General features: G+C 42.0%; 1 protein-coding gene across 1 annotated transcript; it reads right to left on the bottom strand.

Annotated features, from left to right (window-relative positions):
• Positions 1–311: 311 nt before the first annotated feature.
• LOC134623904 (zinc finger protein 492-like) lies at positions 312–4,754 on the bottom strand. The gene is made up of 3 exons (XM_065470229.1): positions 4,725–4,754; positions 1,390–2,490; positions 312–1,141 (listed from the first exon to the last, which is right to left on the bottom strand). Exons 1-2 carry the CDS (start codon positions 4,752–4,754, stop codon positions 1,414–1,416), a joined length of 1,107 nt encoding a protein of 368 aa, XP_065326301.1. The 3' UTR covers positions 312–1,141; positions 1,390–1,413.
• Between the last annotated feature and the right edge of the window lie 16,769 nt (positions 4,755–21,523).

Below are 21,523 nucleotides of genomic sequence, written 5' to 3'. Positions count from 1 at the left end.
ACTCACTGCTTCATCTTCTGGTACAAACTGGTATTATATGGAAGCACAGCCCAAAACCAGTTAACTTGAGTTTCTTTTTTCTGGACATAAAGTCACAGCAGGTGTTGTTTCAAAGCTGGTGGACAGATTTAGTTCATTTTGGAAGTTTTAAGAGCAACTGCTGTGAAAATATTTGCAGTTTTGGGAGAAAATGATTTAAGAGAAGGAATTACCACAGCAAACGATTAAATATGAATGAAGGATTGAAATTTACTAAACACTACTGTGTCCTAAGGGAACAAAGACTAAAATGTAACAGGGATAATATTTAAGAGAATTAAAATCCCTCAAAGGAAAAAACATAAACTTGATATGCATATCTATACATGCAGCTTCCTAAATGCAACATTCAGGATTATTCACTGCAGCTCCAGAAATCAGAGCTACCTCATCAGATCCAAGTGTGACATCAGCTGACACTCTTTACAGGAGATTCCATCTGAACTCTGTGGAGCCTGATCTCAAGGTTTTTAAGTCTGACCCTGAAACCATAAGACGATCTTTCTCTCTCTTCAGATTCATTGTGATCCAGTGATTTCAGTCCTGCATGATCAGGCTGATGTTTGCACAGAGCAGATAATGAAGTGAATGTTTTTGCACATTGGTAACAGTGAAACAGTTTATTTACAGTGTGGGATCGTTTGTGTTCGGAGTATGAACTGAGATTCCTGAAGCTCTTGTCACACTGGTCACAGCTGAAGTTCACTTCCATGTGTGAACGTTCATGTTTGTTACGATGACCTGATTGTGAGAAGCTTTTGTCACAGTGTCTGCACTTGTATGGTGTCGCTCCTGTGTGGATTCCCTTATGCTATTTTATTGAATTATGTCCAGTGGTGAAGGATGACCCACACTGGTCACAGATGTACTTTTTGACCCCACTGTGGAAGAGTTCATGTATTTTTAATGTACTTGGTGTGTGGAAGCCTCTCCCACATTCTTTGCAGTCATTCATTTTGTCTCCAGTGTGTCTACGTTGATGGGTTTTTTTAAGGTCCCGTTGATGATTGGAAAGTTTTCTGCAAAGGTCACAGAGAAACTCTTTCCCACCACCACAGTGACGACAGGGTTGAGAACTGGATCCATGTGCGTTGCTCCACTTCTAAACAAAGACAGTGTGAGTCAGGGAATTCCTTCAACATTTTTATCCTGAACGTCGCCTGAAATAAAGAGCATCTCTGCCAACGTCCAATTACATTTTACTGTTTACATTACAACACTCAGCTTACTGAGAGAAAATGAGTCTTTATTTTTCCAAGCAGTTCATTCAGTATAACTCCATAAGTTTACTGATCAGACTTGTTCCAAACAATCAGGTTACAATTACAGGATAAAAAACTAAATACATACCTCACAGTAACTGCACTTGTAGAGTTACTTTCTGGTGTGGATCTGTTGGTGTTTTTTCAGCTGATGTTGATATTTAAAAGACTTTCCACACAAGTCACAGCTGTAAGGTTTAACTCCACTGTGGATGAGTTGGTGAGTTTTTAGGCTTTGAGCCAGGGCAAAAGACTTTCCACACAAGTTACATCTGTACTCTTTAGCTCCACTGTGGATGAGTTGGTGAGTTTTTAAGTTTCCAGCCCGGGTAAAAGACTTTCCACACAACCCACAGCTGTAAGGTTTAACTCCACTGTGGATGAGTTGGTGAGTTTTTAGGCTTTGAGCCAGGGCAAAAGACTTTCCACACAGGTCACAGGTGTAATCTTTAACTCCACTGTGGATGACTTGGTGTCTTTTAAAGTCTCCAGCCAGGGTAAACGACTTTCCACACAGGTCACAGCTGTAAGGTTTAACTCCACTGTGGATGCGTTGGTGTGTTTTTAGGTTTTGAGCCAGGTTAAAAGACTTTCCACACAGGTCACAGGTGTAATCTTTAACTCCACTGTGGATGACTTGGTGTCTTTTTAAGTCTCCAGCCAGGGTAAACGACTTTCCACACAGTTCACAGGTGTAAGGTTTAACTCCACTGTGGATGCGTTGGTGTGTTTTTAGGCTTTGAGCCAGGGTAAAAGACTTTCCACACAAGTCACATCTGTAAGCTTTAACTCCACTGTGGGTGACTTTGTGTGTTTTTAATTCTCCAGCCAGGGTAAACGACTTTCCACAAAAATCACAACTATAAGGTTTAAATCCACCGTGGATGCGTTGATGTGTTTTTAGGTTTTGAGCCAGGGTAAAAGACTTTCCACACAACTCACAGCTGTACGCTTTAACTCCACTGTGGGTGACTTTGTGTGTTTTTAAGTTTTCAGCCCGGTTAAAAGACTTTCCACACAAGTCACAGCTGTAAGGTTTAACTCCACTGTGGATGAGTTGGTGTGTTTTTAAGTGTCCAGCCTGGGTAAAATCCTTCCCACACTCATCACAGCTGTAGGTTTTCTCTCGCTTTCTTCTGTGAGGTTTGTCGGCCTCCTGAGAGCGCTGACTTCTCGCTCCATGTTGGTCCTACAGTGACAGAGATACAAACAGAGACAGTGAGTGGAACAAACTGAAACTCTCTCCGTCAGTGGAATCAAACATGTCAACAGAAACACATTGTAGGTGTGTTACCACCACCTTCTGGTGACAGTATCACATTACAATGATGTGCTACAATGAGAGTTGTAATGAAAATGACATTATTGAAGAAATATTGATCTCAGTAGAGAAACTCTTTTACTTCAGAAAAAAATTGAGTTCAACTGATGATATTGTTGTTTCAATGTGTGTAGAGAAAATATGATCTTTGTATTTTCTTGTAACTTGCGGTTTTTGGTTGTGAATGTAGATTCTGTATATATGGAGGAGAAAAGATAAAGCTGTTGTTAATGGGTTTTTAAAAACCAACCAGCTGTACACACAGTTTCAATAACAGTGTAACTGTGATGTTTTTCTCACCTTTTGTGTTGAAGTCATTGTTTCCTCTGTAGTGGCTGAGCTGAGTCCAAATGGCTGAAATTGTTCCTCTGCTGCACCACCAGACTCTTCTCCTCCTGTTACTCAGCTGGGACACAAAAAGTATATATGTGTATCCTGACAAAAAGAAGCAGAGCAAATAAACATGACTAAACCCCCCAGTGACAACAATACCTATGAAGATTCAAGGTGAAACCCCAGAAGCAACTACAAAAAGAAAGTCATCAGTTGCCTACAAGAACTTGAAAGGGAAAAACCACTGACCCCCCTGCATATCACCGCCTTTACCCAGGGGATACTACACCCTGTATATATGGACTTCCATAGATCCACAAAGACGGAGTCTCGATCAGTATAAACTCAGCCGCCTACAACATTTCAAGCACCTCATTACCATCCTAGCTCCCCTAGAATGGGAATGACACAACATAGTGTGGTTGGCTAGGTTCACTCACAAACAGAATTTAGCTGTGCCTGACTACAATAGAGACTTTCTTCTTTAGATGTTTCTGAAACAAGAAGGTGTAGTACACAGAGATTTGTTTCAGAAAAAGGGGAAAGTAATTAAAATGACATACATAAGCACAGAGTGTTTTAATCCTACTAACACATACACACACATGCAATGAAGCTCATGAATACCAGATGGTATTTTAAGCCTGTGTTCCTGATTTTATCATCTTGTTCGGCTCACTTAGTAAGATGAAAAACGATATATGAACTAGTGGACTAATATTATATTAGGAAAGATGATTGAATGATAGCAGGGGTGAACAGAATGCAGCAGAGGGTTTAAATGAGTGAGACTAACAGATTCTTAGTTTCTTGTTCCTGATGATCAGATAAATGGTGAGTTTAAAATCCAGGTAAGGAACGAAGAAGGCCAAAGATTTTAAGTTTTTAGGAATAATTTTTGATTTACGTCTTAAACTGGACAAGCATGTGAGGAAGATTGATAATACGGTCAAGGCTAATCTGAATTGTTTTGAGTTAATTCAGCACTATATACCTGCTTCAGCAGCTCAGTTATTTATGTATTTGTCACGTTCCTGGGTCTTTTGAACCAGTGTTTTGAGTTCTAGTTCATTTTTGATGTTTATGGTTTATGTTTAAGTTCTTTAGGTCAGCTAAGTTCATTTGGTTATTAGATTTCTTCCCGTATTTAAGTTTCCCTCACCCTTTGTGTTTCATGCTGCGTGTCTTATGTGATCAAGTTTGTATTGTCATGTCTGCGTTTCATGTTTCCTGTTTTATTTTGAAGGTCTGTGTCCTATGTCAAATCTGTTCAATGACATCATTTAGGGCTGCACAATTAAATGCTAGAAAATCGTGATCTCAATTCATACTAATGTGCGATCTCATTTCCAAATGAAAACGATGTAAGAAAAAAAAGCGGAGGGCATTACACAGCAGTTGTTTTGCTTGCTTTCAATTTTGACAGTCCTATTAAAGATTAATATCAGTCTGTACATGCTCCAGATTTCTTGAAATTATTTAACTCTCAATCACTTTTGCAACTTTTTACTTTTGTGTTACTCACAGCAACAAGTCCACCTCATTGTTAGTCCATTTAAAAAACTCTGCTTTTCCTCAACATTTTGCTGCCACGTTTCAAAGAGCCTGTGTTCTGGGAATCCATCCTACCTAACATACCATCCTACCTGTTGTTTCTGCACATGCGCAAAACCATCCTACCTTTGTTAATCTGAGCTAGAAGCATACTTTAACAGCTAAAATTCAGTGGCGAACCATCCTACCTTTGTCAATAACAGCTAGAAACATACTCTGATGGGTAAAATTAAGTGCCAAACCATGATACCTTTGTGAATGTTACCTACAAGCATACTTTAACTGGTAAAATTAAGTGGCAAACTGTCCTGGCTTTTTGAATATGAGCTACAACAGGGGTAGGCAATCCCAGTCCACGAGGGCCGGTGTCCCTGCAGGTTTTAGATGTGTCCTCGAACCAACACAGCTGATGTAAATGGCTAAATTAGCTCCTGAACATGTCCTGAAGTTCTCTAGAGGCCTGGTAACGAACAAATCATGTGATTCAGGTGTGTTGACCCAAGGTGAGATCTAAACGGACACCGGCCCTTGTGGACTGGGATTGCCCACCCCTGAGCTACAAGCATACTCTGATGGGCAAAATTACCGTATTTTCAGGAACATAAGGCACACTTAAAAGTCTTAGATTGTCTTCAAAAAGTATGGCGCGCCCTATAGTGCAGTGTGCCCTGTGTGTTGTAATGAGGACGTAGTAGAGAACACCATGAGAACGCTAAAGGGTGAAGTGTGGGCGTTGACTGTACCGGTATATACAGGGAGTGCAGAATTATTAGGCAAGTTGTATTTTTGAGGAATAATTTTATTATTGAACAACAACCATGTTCTCAATTAACCCAAAAAACTCATTAATATCAAAGCTGAATGTTTTTGGAAGTAGTTTTTAGTTTTAGCTATTTTAGGGGGATATCTGTGTGTGCAGGTGACTATTACGGTGCATAATTATTAGGCAACTTAACAAAAACCAAATATATACCCATTTCAATTATTTATTTTTACCAGTGAAACCAATATAACATCTCCACATTCACAAATATACATTTCTGACATCCAAAAACAAAACAAAACAAAGACAAATCAGCGACCAATATAGCCACCTTTCTTTGCAAGGACACTCAAAAGCCTGCCATCCATGGATTCTGTCAGTGTTTTGATCTGTTCACCATCAACATTGCGTGCAGCAGCAACCACAGCCTCCCAGACACTGTTCAGAGAGGTGTACTGTTTTCCCTCCTTGTAAGCGCTTTACACTACATTCAGTCATCCACACATTCACAGACTGGTGATGGTAAGCTACATTGTTGCCACAGCCACCCTGGGGCGCACTGACAGAGGCGAGGCTGCCGGACACTGGTGCCACCGGGCCCTCTGACCACCACCAGTAGGCAACGGTTGAAGTGTCTTGCCCAAGGACACAACGACCGAGACTGTCCGAGCCGGGACTCGAACCGGTAACCTTCCAATTACAAGGCGAACTCCCAACTCTTGAGCCACGATCGCCCCAATGATGGACCACAGGTTCTCAATGGGGTTCAGATCAGGTGAACAAGGAGGCCATGTCATTAGTTTTTCTTCTTTTATACCCTTTCTTGCCAGCCACGCTGTGGAGTACTTGGACGCGTGTGATGGAGCATTGTCCTGCATGAAAATCATGTTTTACTTGAAGGATGCAGACTTCTTCCTGTACCACTGCTTGAAGAAGGTGTCTTCCAGAAACTGGCAGTAGGACTGGGAGTTGAGCTTGACTCCATCCTCAACCCGAAAAGGCCCCACAAGCTCATCTTTGATGATACCAGCCCAAACCAGTACTCCACCTCCACCTTGCTGGCGTCTGAGTCGGACTGGAGCTCTCTGCCCTTTACCAATCCAGCCACGGGCCCATCCATTTGGCCCATCAAGACTCACTCTCATTTCATCAGTCCATAAAACCTTAGAAAAATCAGTCTTGAGATATTTCTTGGCCCAGTCTTGACATTTCAGCTTGTGTGTCTTGTTCAGTGGTGGTCGTCTTTCAGCCTTTCTTACCTTGGCCATGTCTCTGAGTATTGCACACCTTGCGCTTTTGGGCACTCCAGTGATGTTGCAGCTCTGAAATATGGCCAAACTGGTGGCAAGTGGCATCTTGGCAGCTGCACGCTTGACTTTTCTCAGTTCATGGGCAGTTATTTTGCGCCTTGGTTTTTCTACACGCTTCTTGCGACTCTGTTGACTATTTTGAATGAAACGCTTGATTGTTCGATGATCACGCTTCAGAAGCTTTGCAATTTTAAGACTGCTGCATCCCTCTGCAAGATATCTCACTATTTTTGACTTTTCTGAGCCTGTCAAGTCCTTCTTTTGACCCATTTTGCCAAAGGAAAGGAAGTTGCCTAATAATTATGCACACCTGATATAGGGTGTTGATGTCATTAGACCACACCCCTTCTCATTACAGAGATGCACATCACCCAATATGCTTAATTGGTAGTAGGCTTTCGAGCCTATACAGCTTGGAGTAAGACAACATGCATGAAGAGGATGATGTGGACAAAATACTCATTTGCCTAATAATTCTGCACTCCCTGTACGATCGCACATACCTGTATAAAAGAACAGGTATGTGCGTTATGCAGAACATTGTTGTTTTAACAACCCTGAAAATGGCAAAGAGACACGCTTACGAAGCACCGTTTAAACTGAAGGCCATCAGCTACGCGGAGGAACATGGAAATCGAGCAGCCGCGAGAGAATTTAAGATTAATGAATCGATGGTTCGCAAGTGGAGGAAGCTAGAAAACAAGCTCCGGCAGGTAAAGAAAACGCAGCTGAGTTTCTGCGGACATAAGGCGAGGTGGCCCGAGTTGGAGGAAAGACTCGAGTGGTGGATCATCGAGCAAAGAACGAGTGGGAGAAGCGTTTCAACGGTCAGCATTCGGCTAAAAGCAGTTTCACTAGCAGACGAAATGAAAATTGAACATTTCCAAGGAGGCCCGTCTTGGTGCTTTCGTTTTATGAAACAGTGCCATTTTTCCATCTGGACCAGGACTACGGTAGCGCAGCAACTTCCAGCGGATTATAATGAAAAGCTGGCCATCTTCCGCTCCTACTGCAGCAAACACATCGGCGACAAAAGCATCCAGCCCAGCCACATCACAAACATGGACAAGGTGCCGCTAACTTTCGACATCCCGGTGAGCCACACTGTGGAGAAGAAGGGGACCAGCACGGTAGCGATACGCACAACAGGGTACGAAAAGTCTTCTTTTACTGTTGTGCTTGGCTGCCATGCTAATTGACAGAAACTGCCGCCTTTGGTGATTTTTAAGCGAAAGACTTTGCCTAAAGAGAAGTTTCCAGCAGGAATCATCATTAAGGCAAATGAAAAGGGCTGGATGGATGAGGAAATGATGAAAGAGTGGCTGAGGGAGGTGTATGTAAGGAGACCAGGTGGTTTTTTCCACGCATCACCATCGCTCTTAATCTGTGACTATGCGTGCCAATCTCACAGCCGATGTGAAAAAACAAGTGAAACAAATGAAAACAAAGCTTGCTGTCATTCCGGGAGGCCTGACAAAGGAACTCCAACCGCTGGAAATCGGTGTGAACCGCCCGTTCAAAGTAAGGCTGCGAGCGGGGTGGGAGCAATGGATGACCGATGGAGACCACAGTTTCACCAAGAGTGGAAGGAAGCGCCGGGCGAGTTACACCACAATTTGCGAATGGATTGTAGATGCTTGGGCTAACATGTCTGCTGGGACTGTTGTTCGAGCTCGATGGGTTTGATTGATGACAATTACCGGTAATAAAAATCTGAGTACCAAACTCAGTTTTGCTCCTGTTTTTATTTTTAAATACGCATACTTGTATGCTTGTGTGTTGTTGCTGATGAAGATTACCGGTAATAAAAATGTGAGTACCAAACTCGGTTTTGCTTCTGTTTTTATTTTTAAATATGCACACGTGTATGCTTGTGTGTTGATGATGAAGATTACCAGTAGTAAAAATGTGAGTACCAAACTCAGTTTTGCTCCCGCTTTATTTTTAAATATGCACACGTGTATGCTTGTGTGTTGATGATGAAGATTACCGGTAGTAAAAATGTGAGTACCAAACTCAGTTTTGCTCCCGCTTTATTTTTAAATACGCATACTTGTATGCGCCCTATAATGAGGTGCGCCTTATGTGTGTGTTAAATACAGTAACCGCACACATAACTGAGACTGCGCCTTTTAGTACGGTGCGTCTAACGGTGCGTTCACACCGAATGCGATAGAGGCGAGCAAAAACGCCCCAAAAACGTTTGGGGCGTTTTTGCTCGCCTCTATCGCGCAGTACGTAAGTATGGCACGTAAGCTAATGTGACGCGTGCACTTTTGCACCTTAACGCGTGTCCAGGGAAAATCCACCGCGCTTCAAAATTGCATCTTTCCACGTGCGTGGACCGGAAATGTGGGAGGAAGTTGTGCCAGATGTGTTGTGCTGCAGATGTCCTCTAAATAAACACATTATCTTGTTAGCGGAAAGATATTTGTACATCAGTGGGAAAATATCGGGACAGTAGGCGGGCTTGCTAGCTTTTGCACGGTTTCATCGGGTCAGTCTGGAAATTAAAAAGCAGAATCAATGAACTTACCAGGTTGCCCAATCTCCTCACTAATGTGCCTCCAAGCTAGGTCCGTTTTATTCCTGTCTCAGTAGAAGTAGCAACTAGCATCGTTTAGCTCTGGATGATTAGCCACGGCACTGGTGAGCTTTTCCTCCATACTGAGTGACGAATGAAGGGTTTCGGCTGGATCTGCCCCTTTGACCTAGTTACAGCCACCTCACACCAGGCTCCTGATTGGTTGTCACGGCGCGATTTGACGACGGAGTTCAGATTTTCCAACTCGAGCGTGTGCACAAAATGCAACACACAATCTGACACGCGTGGTTTTCTTCGCGAGTCACACGCGCCCCACGCGGTACACTGACGCGCGTTTCACGGGTTTTGGCGTTTTCACAACGCAAATATGCTTCCGCATTTTCGCCGGATGCGCAATCGCGTGTCATCGCGCTCTTTCCATTGACTTTACATGTGAACCTGACACTCTGGCCGCCTCTTTTGCGTTCGGTGTGTGCACACCATTATGGTCGTGAAAATACGGTAAGTGGCAAAGTGTCATAAAATTTGTGCTGGAATTACTGGACAGCAGAAATGTGCATAAACTACTTACAATAAGACATTTTGCCAAGGAACGATGGTTTGTCAGAACACCAGAAAGTAAATAAGCAGCAGACAGAAATGAGGCAGGTCGAATCTTCTTGCGTTTCACGCATGCGCAGTACTGACACGTAAGCATTTTCGGCCATTTCAATCTGGACGCGCAACGCTGTGAAAATGACTGAAAATGCTAGTGTGGACATGGAATGTTTTCAGAAGAGAACGCCGTTTTCCAATCTATCCAGGCCATTGTGGACACAGCCTCACTCTTCTCTCAACATCTTCACAATAAACTGTGAACAGATACCGAGGAGAGCAGCAGAAGACCTCATCCAGGAGCTGTTGAAGTACGATTCTTTTTGATGGTAGCAATCAGGTGGAGACTTTTACTTCCAAAATCAGACGTCTTCATTTGCGCTGGCAGCAGGCACGATATTGGCCCATTTTTGGGGGTGCTTCAGCCAGAGCGATGGCGGCTGAGAAGCAGCAGAGCGGAGGTGTGAGTGTCTGGCTTAAAACAGGACATGTTAGCTGCATTTAACCCTCAGTTACTCTTTATATAGTTAGGTAGGACTCAGACCATGTTTCTTTTTAGCAGAAAAACATCACACCAGGTAACCTGCAGTGTTGAAAACGTCTTTTCTGACGATGTTTGCTACTCTACAATCCATCCTACTCTGTAGTAAAATTAGCCACATCTGATCGTCATGGTTCCTCCCATTGAAATTTATATAGCCTATTTAAAATCTAAAACTTAAGATTGTCCGTAGCCTACTGTTGTAACCACTGTCCTGTTTGCAACATATACTGAGAGAGGACCTTTTGTTAGTGATCTTAATAGAATTTTTTTCATATGTAAATTTTCGTCTAATTGAATACAATCTATTTGTGTATGATTGTCAGTCCAAAAAGGGAGAGAGGAAAGAGGGGAATGTGAGGAGAAAGTACAAGGTCAGGAAGAACCAGGTATGAAAACAGACAACTGACAGGCAAAACAGAAACTGTTAACCTGACAGAGAGACAAAACCTGATTTTGCTCACACAATCTGGAAGTTGTGTTCTCCCTATATTAAAGCTGCTATACAGAATCTGCAAAACAAACTGGGTTGAAATATTTTTGACCCTCTTTAACAACATTCCAACATAACATTATTATTGATTAGAGAGATTAAAATTAATGATATATTTTATGTGGTTCAGCCACAACTCTATTAAAACCTCAGCCAGTAATAGGTAGGCCAACTTTTGGACCATCTAGTTGTCTGTATGACTGCTGCAGTACATACATCACATTTGCACACTATGAGAAAGTGCCAAACGGAGCCCTGGTGGAGTGAGGAGCTGTAAAGAGAAGCACAGCGCTATGTTTATATTCTAAAAATGTTTTAAGCTTGTTTCAAAGATTCTTCTCCTAAGTACCACTGTGAAAGCATGAAACTCATAAATCTTACAACACAAAATTATTATTATTAAATTAGTAAAATTAGTATCTGCAAGATTTTTTCATACATTGTATACATTCTACCACAGGCAAAGTTGCCTCCATTTTTATAGTTTTTATTCATATTTTGTAATAATTTATTCTGTTTTGGGAGTGTTTTTTTAATGTTTCTGTATTATACACATTAAAAGTTAATCTCTGTCCAAAAAATGCACTCAGTTTACTTTTTACTCACTATGAGCATCATTCATTATTCTCCCCCAGTAATTAAGGTTAGGATATGTATTTTTTTTTTTTAATTCCAATCCATTCTTCTTTTGCAGCAACAAAATTTAAGGATGCAGGGACTGACAGCACCCCCAAAGCTCTGATCCTAGAATCGCCCCTGGCTGGGAGTAAATAAAATACAGATGCATCTAGAGATCATCCTATGAAGTCCTATTCTAAAGGCTGATCTGAGCAGCATTCCTCACACGCGGGGGTAGCCCTTTGGCACCCCTGCTCAGTAGGCTTCCACTACCCTCTCTCTCTCTCTCTCTCTCTGTAAAAATGTGACGTCATTCCGTGGTAAAACCGCAAAGAGTTCTGGGAACTCGTGGCAAGAGGTACTAGCGCGCACAGGCTTTCAATTGAAATCAGTTACACAGCCATTCAAAGAAACAGAAAAAATGGCAATAAGCTGTTGTATTATTAACTGCAATAGCCGATCGCATGACAGCCACGGGAAGCTGACGGGTAAAGAGATTGGTTGTTATGGGATTACGTCGTTGAAGAGAAATTGTTCGAGCCATGTTTCCGAAGTAACAAACAGGCGACGGATAGCCTGGATTGCAGCCATTCAAAGACCAAATATAACGTCCCAGAACACTGCAGCTCACATGTTAGTCTGATCCAAGCATTTCCACAAAGGTCAGTGTTTTGTACGTCATTTTTCATAACATAATTGGTGATGTAGGTTATGCTCCTTTGTTTATTGTGCATAAATAGTGAATTGTCCTGACAGAATATTGCGTTTCGCTTCTGTTATTACCACGGTACATTGACAAAAACATATACTTTTATTCACAGGATAAAACAGCTTTTTTGTATCACTAACTGTCCAGTGCGATTACAGCATACAATATTATTGTCACTGCTACATTTCTGTAATGCCTACCAGAAATTATTTCCACTACTAATTAATTACTGTTGAGCTCAACGGACCTATAAATAAACAGTTAACAAATGTGTATTTATGAAGATGATTTGTGAGACTGGTAAACTTATGATATGTACGATGGTCTTTCGTTCTACACGATGTATTTCAAGGTCCTGTACCCATCCGTCGGTAAACTGTACCTGGGCTTGTTGCAGTGACCTGAAGTTACTAACCTTCATGAGTGCATGCGCTCACTCCAAGAACCGTATAATTATAAATCTGAGCGTGGTGAAAGTTGGGCAGCACGCTAACGTCTTTTGTCCAAACCTTTCATTCCCTTTGATTTTTTCCTCGTATCTTGTCTTTGACTTTTCATCAAGTCTGTCTTTGTACGGACCGGCATTGTTCTCCTTCGTTTTGTACATACCTTTTTTGGGGAGCAAAGGAAAAGCAAGAATTCATTAGAACCGGAGAATGAACGTTTTTCGGTGCTGCAAATGCTTGCGGCATGCAACGCGCGAAAGACACGTGGTCTGTCCCCCAGGCTTGTACCTGTGGCTTCCTGTCGTGGGGGTGGGGGTTGGCTGTTCTCCTGCCCTGCATCCCATCCTTTTGTTCATATTCAAAGACTATTTTTCTATATGTATTCTTTCCCCCTAGCAACCGTCATTTCATAATGTTGCACGAACTCTACAGTCTCTCTAACTCCAGTGTATACCAAGCAATCTATTATTCTCAACAGAGCTAAAATCAAAAATCTTCTCCTCCAAAGTTATCTCCTGGAAGAGGCACTGACTGGTTGTGACTTTATGCTCTTGTGTTGTTTTTGTTTTATTCTATTTTTTCTTTGTTTATTTGCTGTTCCCTATGCCTTGTGACCAGTGTTTGCTGTGCTACTGCAGTCTACATTTGTGCTGTATATGTCTGTACCCCCCACCCCCATCCCTGTTTTAAATCAATAAAATGTTGATCACAAGAAAAACAGAGCTAAAATCAGCATAAACTGAACCCACAGTAAAGTTAGCTCGGTGCTTACCTTTAGATGAGCCCACAAACCGAGAGAAACTCCGTGATGAAGCTGGAAGTCTTAAGAAACAGATCAGGGAGCAGAGACCCACGTGGTTCACCCTGATCTTAGCTACAATCCAGGAGACAAGTGTGTGCAGATCGATGCAGATATCGATCCAAACGTTGTTGGTGGTATTTGTTCCTGTAAGTTCACTACTTTACTCCCGTTTCGTGAAAAAAAGCAGCTCTCTCTGCTCGACTCCTCTCCTGCACACACACTTTCTCCACCCCTTTTCCCGGCTCTGCTGTGATTTGTGGCTGTGCGGTCACGTGACTCAGCGTCACAAGGTATCCACGTGAGGTGGGTACTTGCGTTCTCGTGTACTCGTGATACGTCATCAGTCGGAGACCAAGTACTGTTTTTTTGTTTTTTTGTTTGTTTAAACATCAGTACAATACAGAATGGAATCAAAACGTACCACAATAATGGTGTTGTACTTACAAAAGAATTATATGCATAGAAAAACAAATACAAGAACAGTATTCAGAAACAACAATATAAATATGCTAGGGGGAAAGTTACTGATCAAGCCAAAGAATAAAGTGATTGAAAGATCTTGATTTTTTCACAAACACCAATAGTTTTTATAGCTTTTGGGTTAGTGGAGTTCTTAATTGAGTTAAGATACTGTACAAGTTCAAAGGAGAATACATAAAAAGAGGGATGTCTTCCTAAACATTTGGACTTGTGAATATGAAATTTAGCCATTGAAATTAACAAATTAGTCATATATCTGTTATCAAAGTTGAATTGTTTTTGGTTTTTGTGCAGACCAAACAAAACATATTTCCAAAAAAGTACAATGTTCCAATTCGAAGTACGCATCAAGCCGAGAACGCAAAAAAGTCCCGGATGTGTTCTCGATCTGCCCGTTTTCTCAGCTGTCTATAGTATTGAGTGTCCACTAGAATAGAAATAAAAGTGTTCTAACATCTCACCTGCTTGTTTTTATTAAGGTATGTACACGTATGTACATGTACACTATTTTTATTAATAGAGGTTTCACTACTGAGGTTAAAAATGATATATAAGTCACTTAGATCACTTCTAAATGTTAATGTTTGGTTTATTTCAGTGTTTTATTTGTTCCTGAGTAAACCAGTTTGGCTGTGATTAAAGTTAAGCTTCATAACATGTTACTCACAGTTACATTAGGAGGGGACGGCAGTAAAAAAATCATGTACGCAGGTGTTCCAATTGTGCATATCGCGAATCCGTGCTCGCGTTCTCGCCGGGTACGTACTCACCGAGAATGCGAGTACGTACTCGCGTACTTGGGCATTGATAAACGGCCGTTATTTCAAAATTAGCGCTTATCTCCTTACCCTAAACTCTTTCCTTGGCCTCCAGGAAAACGTCATCGTGAGAAGGAGAATTGCTAAGGACTCAGGGGATCGGTGCTGAGAATTGGAACAGCCTTTTTTTAGTAGTAGTATAATATAGTATGATATATATATATGTATTTATATATATATATATATATATATATATATATATATATATATATGTGTGTGTGTGTGTGTGTGTGTGTCCCAGCTGAGTAACAGGAGTCTGGTGGAGCAGTAGAAGAACAATTTTGGACTCAGCTCAACCCCTACAGGGGAGACAATGACTTCAACACAGAAGGTGAGAAAAACATCACAGTTACACTGTATTATTGGTTGTTTTTCAAAAAGGACGTTAACAGCAGCTTTATCTTTTCCATCCTGAGCTCCTCCATATATACAGAATCTACATTCACAACCAAAAACCACAAGTTAGAAGAAAATACAAAGATCATATTTTATAAGCACACACTGAAACAACAACAATATCATCTGCTGATTTTTTTCTGAAGTAAAAGAGTTTTTCTACTGATCAATATTTCTTCAATAATGTCATTTTCATTACAACTCTCATTGTAGCACATCATTGTAATGTGATGCTATCACCAGAAGGTGGTGGTAACACACCTACAATGTGTTTTTTTACATGTTTGATTTCACCAATGGAGGAAGTTTCAGTTTGTTCCACGACTGCATTTCACTCACTGTCTCTGTTTGTATCTCTGTCACTGCAGGACCAACATGGAGCGAGAAGTCAGCGCTCTCAGGAGGCCGACAAACCTCACAGAAGAAAGGGAGAGAAAACCTACAGCTGTGATGAGTGTGGGAAGGATTTTACTCTGGCTGGAGGTTTAAAAAAACACCAACTCATCCACAGTGGATTTAAAGCACACAGTTGTGAGTTGTGTGGTAAGGCTTGTGCTCAAAATGGCGACTTACAGAGGAATCTAGTTACCCACTCTGGAATTAAGGTGTACAGCTGCGACTTTTGTGGAAAAAGTTTCAGCAACAAACAGTACCGAAATATTCACCTACGGATTCACACTGGAAATGATGTTTACTGCTGTGATCAGTGTGGGAAACTGTTTGCAACAGATGCACAGTTAAAAATACACATGTTTAGCCACACTGAGGAGAGACCTTATAAATGTGACCTGTGTGAGAAGACTTTTAAATCTCCACATCAGCTGAAAAAACACCAACAGATCCACACCAGAAAGTAACTCTACAAGTGCAGTTACTGTGAGGATGTATTGATGTTTTATCTTGTAATTGTAGCCTGAGTGTTTGGAACAATTCTGATCAGTAAACTTATGGAGTTATACTGAATGAACTGTTTTAGAAAAATGAAGAAGTAACCTGAGTGTTATAATGTAAACAGTAAAATTTAATTGGACGTTGGCAGAGATGCTTTTTATTTCAGGCGACGTTCAGGATAAAAATGTTGAATTCCCCGACTTACACTGTCTTTGTTTAGAAGTGGAGCAACGCACATGGATCCATTTCTCAACCCTGTCGTCACTGTGGTGCTGGGAAAGAGTTTCTCTGTGACCTTTGTGGAAAAACTTCCATCATCAACAGGACCTAAAACCTCATCAACGTAGACACACTGGAGACAAAATGAACTACTGCATAGAATGTGGGAGAGGCTTCCACACACCAAGTACATTAAAAATACATGAACTCTTACACAGTGGGGTCAAAAAGCACATCTGTGACCAGTGTGGGTCGTCCTTCACCACTGGACATAATTCAATAAAATAGCATAAGCGAATCCACACAGGAGAGACACCATACAAGTGCAGACACTGTGACAAAAGCTTCTCACAATCAGGTCATCGTAACAAACATGAACGTTCACACATGGAAGTGAACTTCAGCTGTGACCAGTGTGACAAGAGCTTCAGGAATCTCAGTTCATACTCTGAACACAAACGATCCCACGCTGTAAATAAACTGTTTCACTGTTACCAATGTGCAAAAACATTCACTTCATTATCTGCTCTGTGCAAACATCAGCCTGATCATGCAGGACTGAAATCACTGGATCACAATGAATCTGAAGAGAGAGAAAGATCCTCTTCTGGTTTCAGGGTCGGGCTTAAAAACCTTGAGATCAGGCTCCACAGAGTTCAGCTGGAATCTCCTGTAAAGAGTGTCAGCTGATGTCACACTTGGATCTGATGAGGTAGCTCTGATTTCTGGAGCTGCAGTGAATAATCCTGAATGTTGCATTTAGGAAGCTGCATGTATAGATATGCATATCAAGTTTATGTTTTTTCCCTTGAGGGATTTTAATTCTCTAAAATGTTATCCCTGTTTCATTTTATTCTTTGTTCCCTTAGGACACAGTGGTGTTTAGTAGTTGTATTAATTTTATGTGTTACCTCAGTTAAATTTCAATCCTTCATTCATATTTAATCTTTTGCTGTGGTAATCCCTTCTCTTAAATCCCTGTTTCATTTCACACTCACTGGCTACAAAGACAGTTGCACACAAACCAACTCCCCAGACATCACCTTACCTGACACCCTAAACCCTAAACCATTTCTTCGCCCGCTTTGAACAAGAAAACAGGGACACCATCGCCCATCCTGCCATTACAGAGAGGGACGACGCTCCCATCCAGCTGGAGCAGCACCAGGTCAGAGTCACACTGCGCAGAGTCAACGCGAGGAAAGCAGCTGGTCCTGACGTTGTAGCCGGCACAGTGCTTAAAGCATGTGCAGACCAACTAGCAGAGGTTTTCACCACCATCTTCAACCTCTCACTGCTACAGTCTGTAGTACCATCCTGCCTTAAGTCAGCCACCATTGTTCCAGTGCCCAAGAAGAACACAGTGAGCTGCTTGAATGACTATCGTCCAGTTGCTTTAACACCCATAATTGCCAAATGTTTTGAACAGCTCATCATGTCCCACATTAAAGCTGCCATCCCTGCAAACCTCGATCCACACCAGTTTGCATACAGGGCAAACAGGTCGACAGAGGACGCCATAATAACAGCTCTTCACACAGCCCTCACACACCTGGACTGTAGTAACACCTATGTGAGAATGCTATTTGTGGACTTCAGCTCCGCCTTCAATACAGTTCAACCCCACAAACTGGTTATTAAACTAAGCAACTTAGGACTCAGCAGCTCACTGTGCAGCTGGATACTGGACTTCCTGAGCAACAGACCCCAGAACGTAAGAATGGGAGAGCACACCTCCTCCACCCTCATTCTGAATGTGGGTGTCCCACAGGGGTGTGTCCTCAGTCCCCTCTTATACTCACTTTTCACCCATGACTGTTCACCAATCCACACCAGTAACACCATTATAAAATTTGCTGATGACACCACTGTCATAGGACTGATCGACAACAACGATGATTCAGCCTACAGAGAGGAGGTTCAGCATCTGAAGAAATGGTGTGACGACAACAACCTGCATCTGAACACAGCCAAGACCAAGGAGATGGTAATCGACTTCAGAAGAACAAAGCGATCTGAGCACTCTACCCTCTACATTGATGGGGAGGAGGTAGAAAGGGTAGAAAGCTTCAAGTTTCTCGGAGTCCACATCTCGGCCGACCTTACCTGGTCCACAAACATCTCCCACCAGGTAGGGAAAGCACAACAAAGGCTGTACTTCCTCGGGAAACTACATCAGGCCCAATTACCCCAAAGACTGCTAGAAAACTTCTACCGCTCCACCATTGAGAGCCTTCTGACTTACTGCTGCACACTCTGGTTCAACTGCTGCACCGCGGAGGACAAGAGGAAACTGCAGCGGGTGGTGAGGGCAGCAGAGCGGGCAATCGGCACTTCACTAACCCCCCTCAGAGACATCTATACTGGCAGACTTCAGCAGAAAGCCAGCATCATCATCAAAGACCCCTCACACCCTGGACACTCACTTTTTTCCCCCCTTCCCTCTGGTAAACGCTACAGGTCCATCAGGTCAAAGACGAACAGACTTAACAGAAGTTTTTACCCACAGGCTGTCAAACATGCCCTACCTCCACCCTGATTGGAGGATAACTGCGCTGCCAACACTCATGGACATTACACCTTATTTATTTATACTTATACTTTTATTTATACTTCAATGCAACCAACACCCCTACCTCTTTATACTGTATTTATTATAACATTATTCAGTATAGTTCAAACAGCACCCCCCACTCAATGTGCAATATCATTCCCCCCCCCCCCCCCCCCCCACACACACACACACACACACTCAGTGTGCAATATAACTGATCACACTGCACCTCTCAATGCACCTGCTAGTTAGATGGCATGTATGTGTATGTATACAGATGTAAGCGTGTATGTGGAAATATGTGTGTGTAGGTATGTACGGATGAATATATGTATATATACATATATGTATGTATGTGCGTGTATGTTTGCAGGTGTATGTATAACTTGTACATATCCTTGTTGTGTAAATGTAAATTTGTCTGTTATTGTGTAAATACTTACGCTATTGTGTACTCCACACACATGGAGAGATGCCAAACTGCCTTTCACTGTTCTTGTAACAGTGACAATAAAAAGCTATTCAGCTATTGTTCAGTGGTGCTTTTCGGTAATCTCAGTCTCTCACTGAACGTGCTCCTGTGACTGACCAGCATGTCATGGAGTGGGTGGGAGGTGTTATCCAACATTGTCTTTATCTTGGACAACATTTGCCTCTCCGACACCACCTTGACGGAGTCCAGCTCCATCCCAACAACACTACTGGCCTTACGGATCAGTTTATCGGGTCTGTTACTTTTCAAGTAAAATCAGCCTCAGACCGTCTCCTGGTTTATAACTAAAACTGTCTCAGACACAGAAGTGAAGCCTAAGAGACGCTGTCAGTTTATTTACAACATTTATTTAAACAAGAAGAGATCTGTCAGTGTGACGAGATTAGGCTTAAAACTTTCCTTTTTGCTAAAGCATATAGTTAGGGCTGGACCAGGTGTCCCTGAATCCTCCCTTAGTTATGCTGCAATAGACGTAGGCTGCCGGGGATTCCCATGATGCATTGAGTTTTTCTTTTCCAGTCACCTTTCTCACTCACTATGTGTTAATAGACCTCTCTGCATCGAATCATATCTGTTATTAATCTCTGTCTCTCGTCCACAGCATGTCTTTCATCCTGTTTTCCTTCTTTCCACCCCGTCGCAGCAGATGGCCCCGCCCCTCCCTGAGCCTGGTTCTGCCGGAGGTTTCTTCCTGTTAAAAGGGAGTTTTTCCTTCCCACTGTCGCCTAAGTGCTTGCTCATAGGTGGTCATATGATTGTTGGGTTTTTCTCTGTATCTATAATTGCACAATCTACTGTACAATATAAAGCGCCTTGAGGCAACTGTTGTTGTGATTTGGCACTCTGTAAATAAAATTGAATTGAGGGAGCAGGATCACAAGGAGGAAGAGGAGGTTGCTCAGACAACATTGAGTCATGATGTGGTTTCTTTCGCATAGCTTAGCATGATGGCTGTAATCAGGATGAGAAGCTAGCTTGTCTCTGTCCACAGTCAAAGAGAAAGAGCAGCTTTACCTTGTTATGATGGTTATTTGTCCATAACTGACATCTTCAGTTCTCACTGCTGAGACCATCCACCTCAAATTCTTAAGAGAAGACTTTTTCCTCCTCATATCTCTTAGTGTCTTAATTTAACAGTCTAAATCCAACTACTATTCTAGAAATGATTTCTAACAGTTGAACAATTTCTGAAAATTATTGTAATGTAAAGAAAAGAAAGCAACCAAACTCCTGGGAAAGCAGCAGATGAGCAATTATCTTCCCTGTTGTACTTTAGACTAAATGAAAATAGCTTACTTTTGCTGCTTTAGGTAATGAGTGGAAGGGAGTGCAGACCTGTGCCTGGTATATTCAATTAGAAAAAAAAGATCAGACCCAAACATATTTATAATTGTCCACTGATAATGAAGATGTTTCATCCCATTCATTTTCCACACATTTCTACTAATACTGTAGTTTGATTCCAAAAATGAAAACAAAGGCTGTAGAAGTTTTTGTTTTGCTTTTTATTGTTCACTTTAATAAATATTTTCTAAAATGCATTCATATACATTATCATATGAAGGATATATTTGTGGGTCACATTTGGAGGACCCTTTGTTTCTTTGCGATGATAAAATTGGTCTCCAAATAAAATTCATTGAAATCCCTTCCTGCTGTTATGGGGCGATCGTGGCTAAAGAGTTGGCAGTTCATCTTGTAATGGGAAGGTTGCCGGTACGAGCCGGCTATGACGGTCTTGGTCGTTGTGTCCTTGGGCAAGACACTTCACCCGTTGCCTACTGGTGGTGGTCAGAGGGCCCGGTGGCGCCGGTGTCCGGCAACCTCGCCTCTGTCAGTGCGCCCCAGGGTGGCTGTGGCAACAATGTAGCTTACCATCACCAGTCTGTGAATGTGTGGATGACTGAATGTAGTGTAAAGCGCTTTGGGGTCCTTAGGGACTAAGTAATGCGCTATACAAATACAGGCCATTTGGGGAGAAACAATCTGCGACTTCTGATGCATGTGAGACTAAACAGTCTGCTGAAAAAGATGTAACAGCATTGAAATTCCTTTCTCTCACTGCTGTTGCTGAGTGAGAAAAGAAACATCTGTCTGAAACAGGAAAAAACACCATTAAAATCCCCTTCTGCTAGGGCAACACCCAAGAAAAAAAACCACAATATGTGGGCCCCATTTGGCTTCCCTCAGAAGCCTAAGAAATAACAGTTTCAGGGCATGGGGAATAAGATCGTATGTGCCTGCGAGCCTGTGGATGTTATTATATTTTGCAGTGAAGAATGTATTTTTATTTTTTTATTTATTTATATATTGAGGGGGGGGGGGCTCTCCTGAACCCAGGC

Source organism: Pelmatolapia mariae, linkage group LG3_W, assembly GCF_036321145.2.
Source record: "Pelmatolapia mariae isolate MD_Pm_ZW linkage group LG3_W, Pm_UMD_F_2, whole genome shotgun sequence".
Classification (NCBI taxonomy): Eukaryota; Metazoa; Chordata; class Actinopteri; order Cichliformes; family Cichlidae; genus Pelmatolapia; species Pelmatolapia mariae.
Note: the sequence above shows the minus strand (reverse complement) of the source record. Positions and strands in the feature narration are given on the sequence as shown.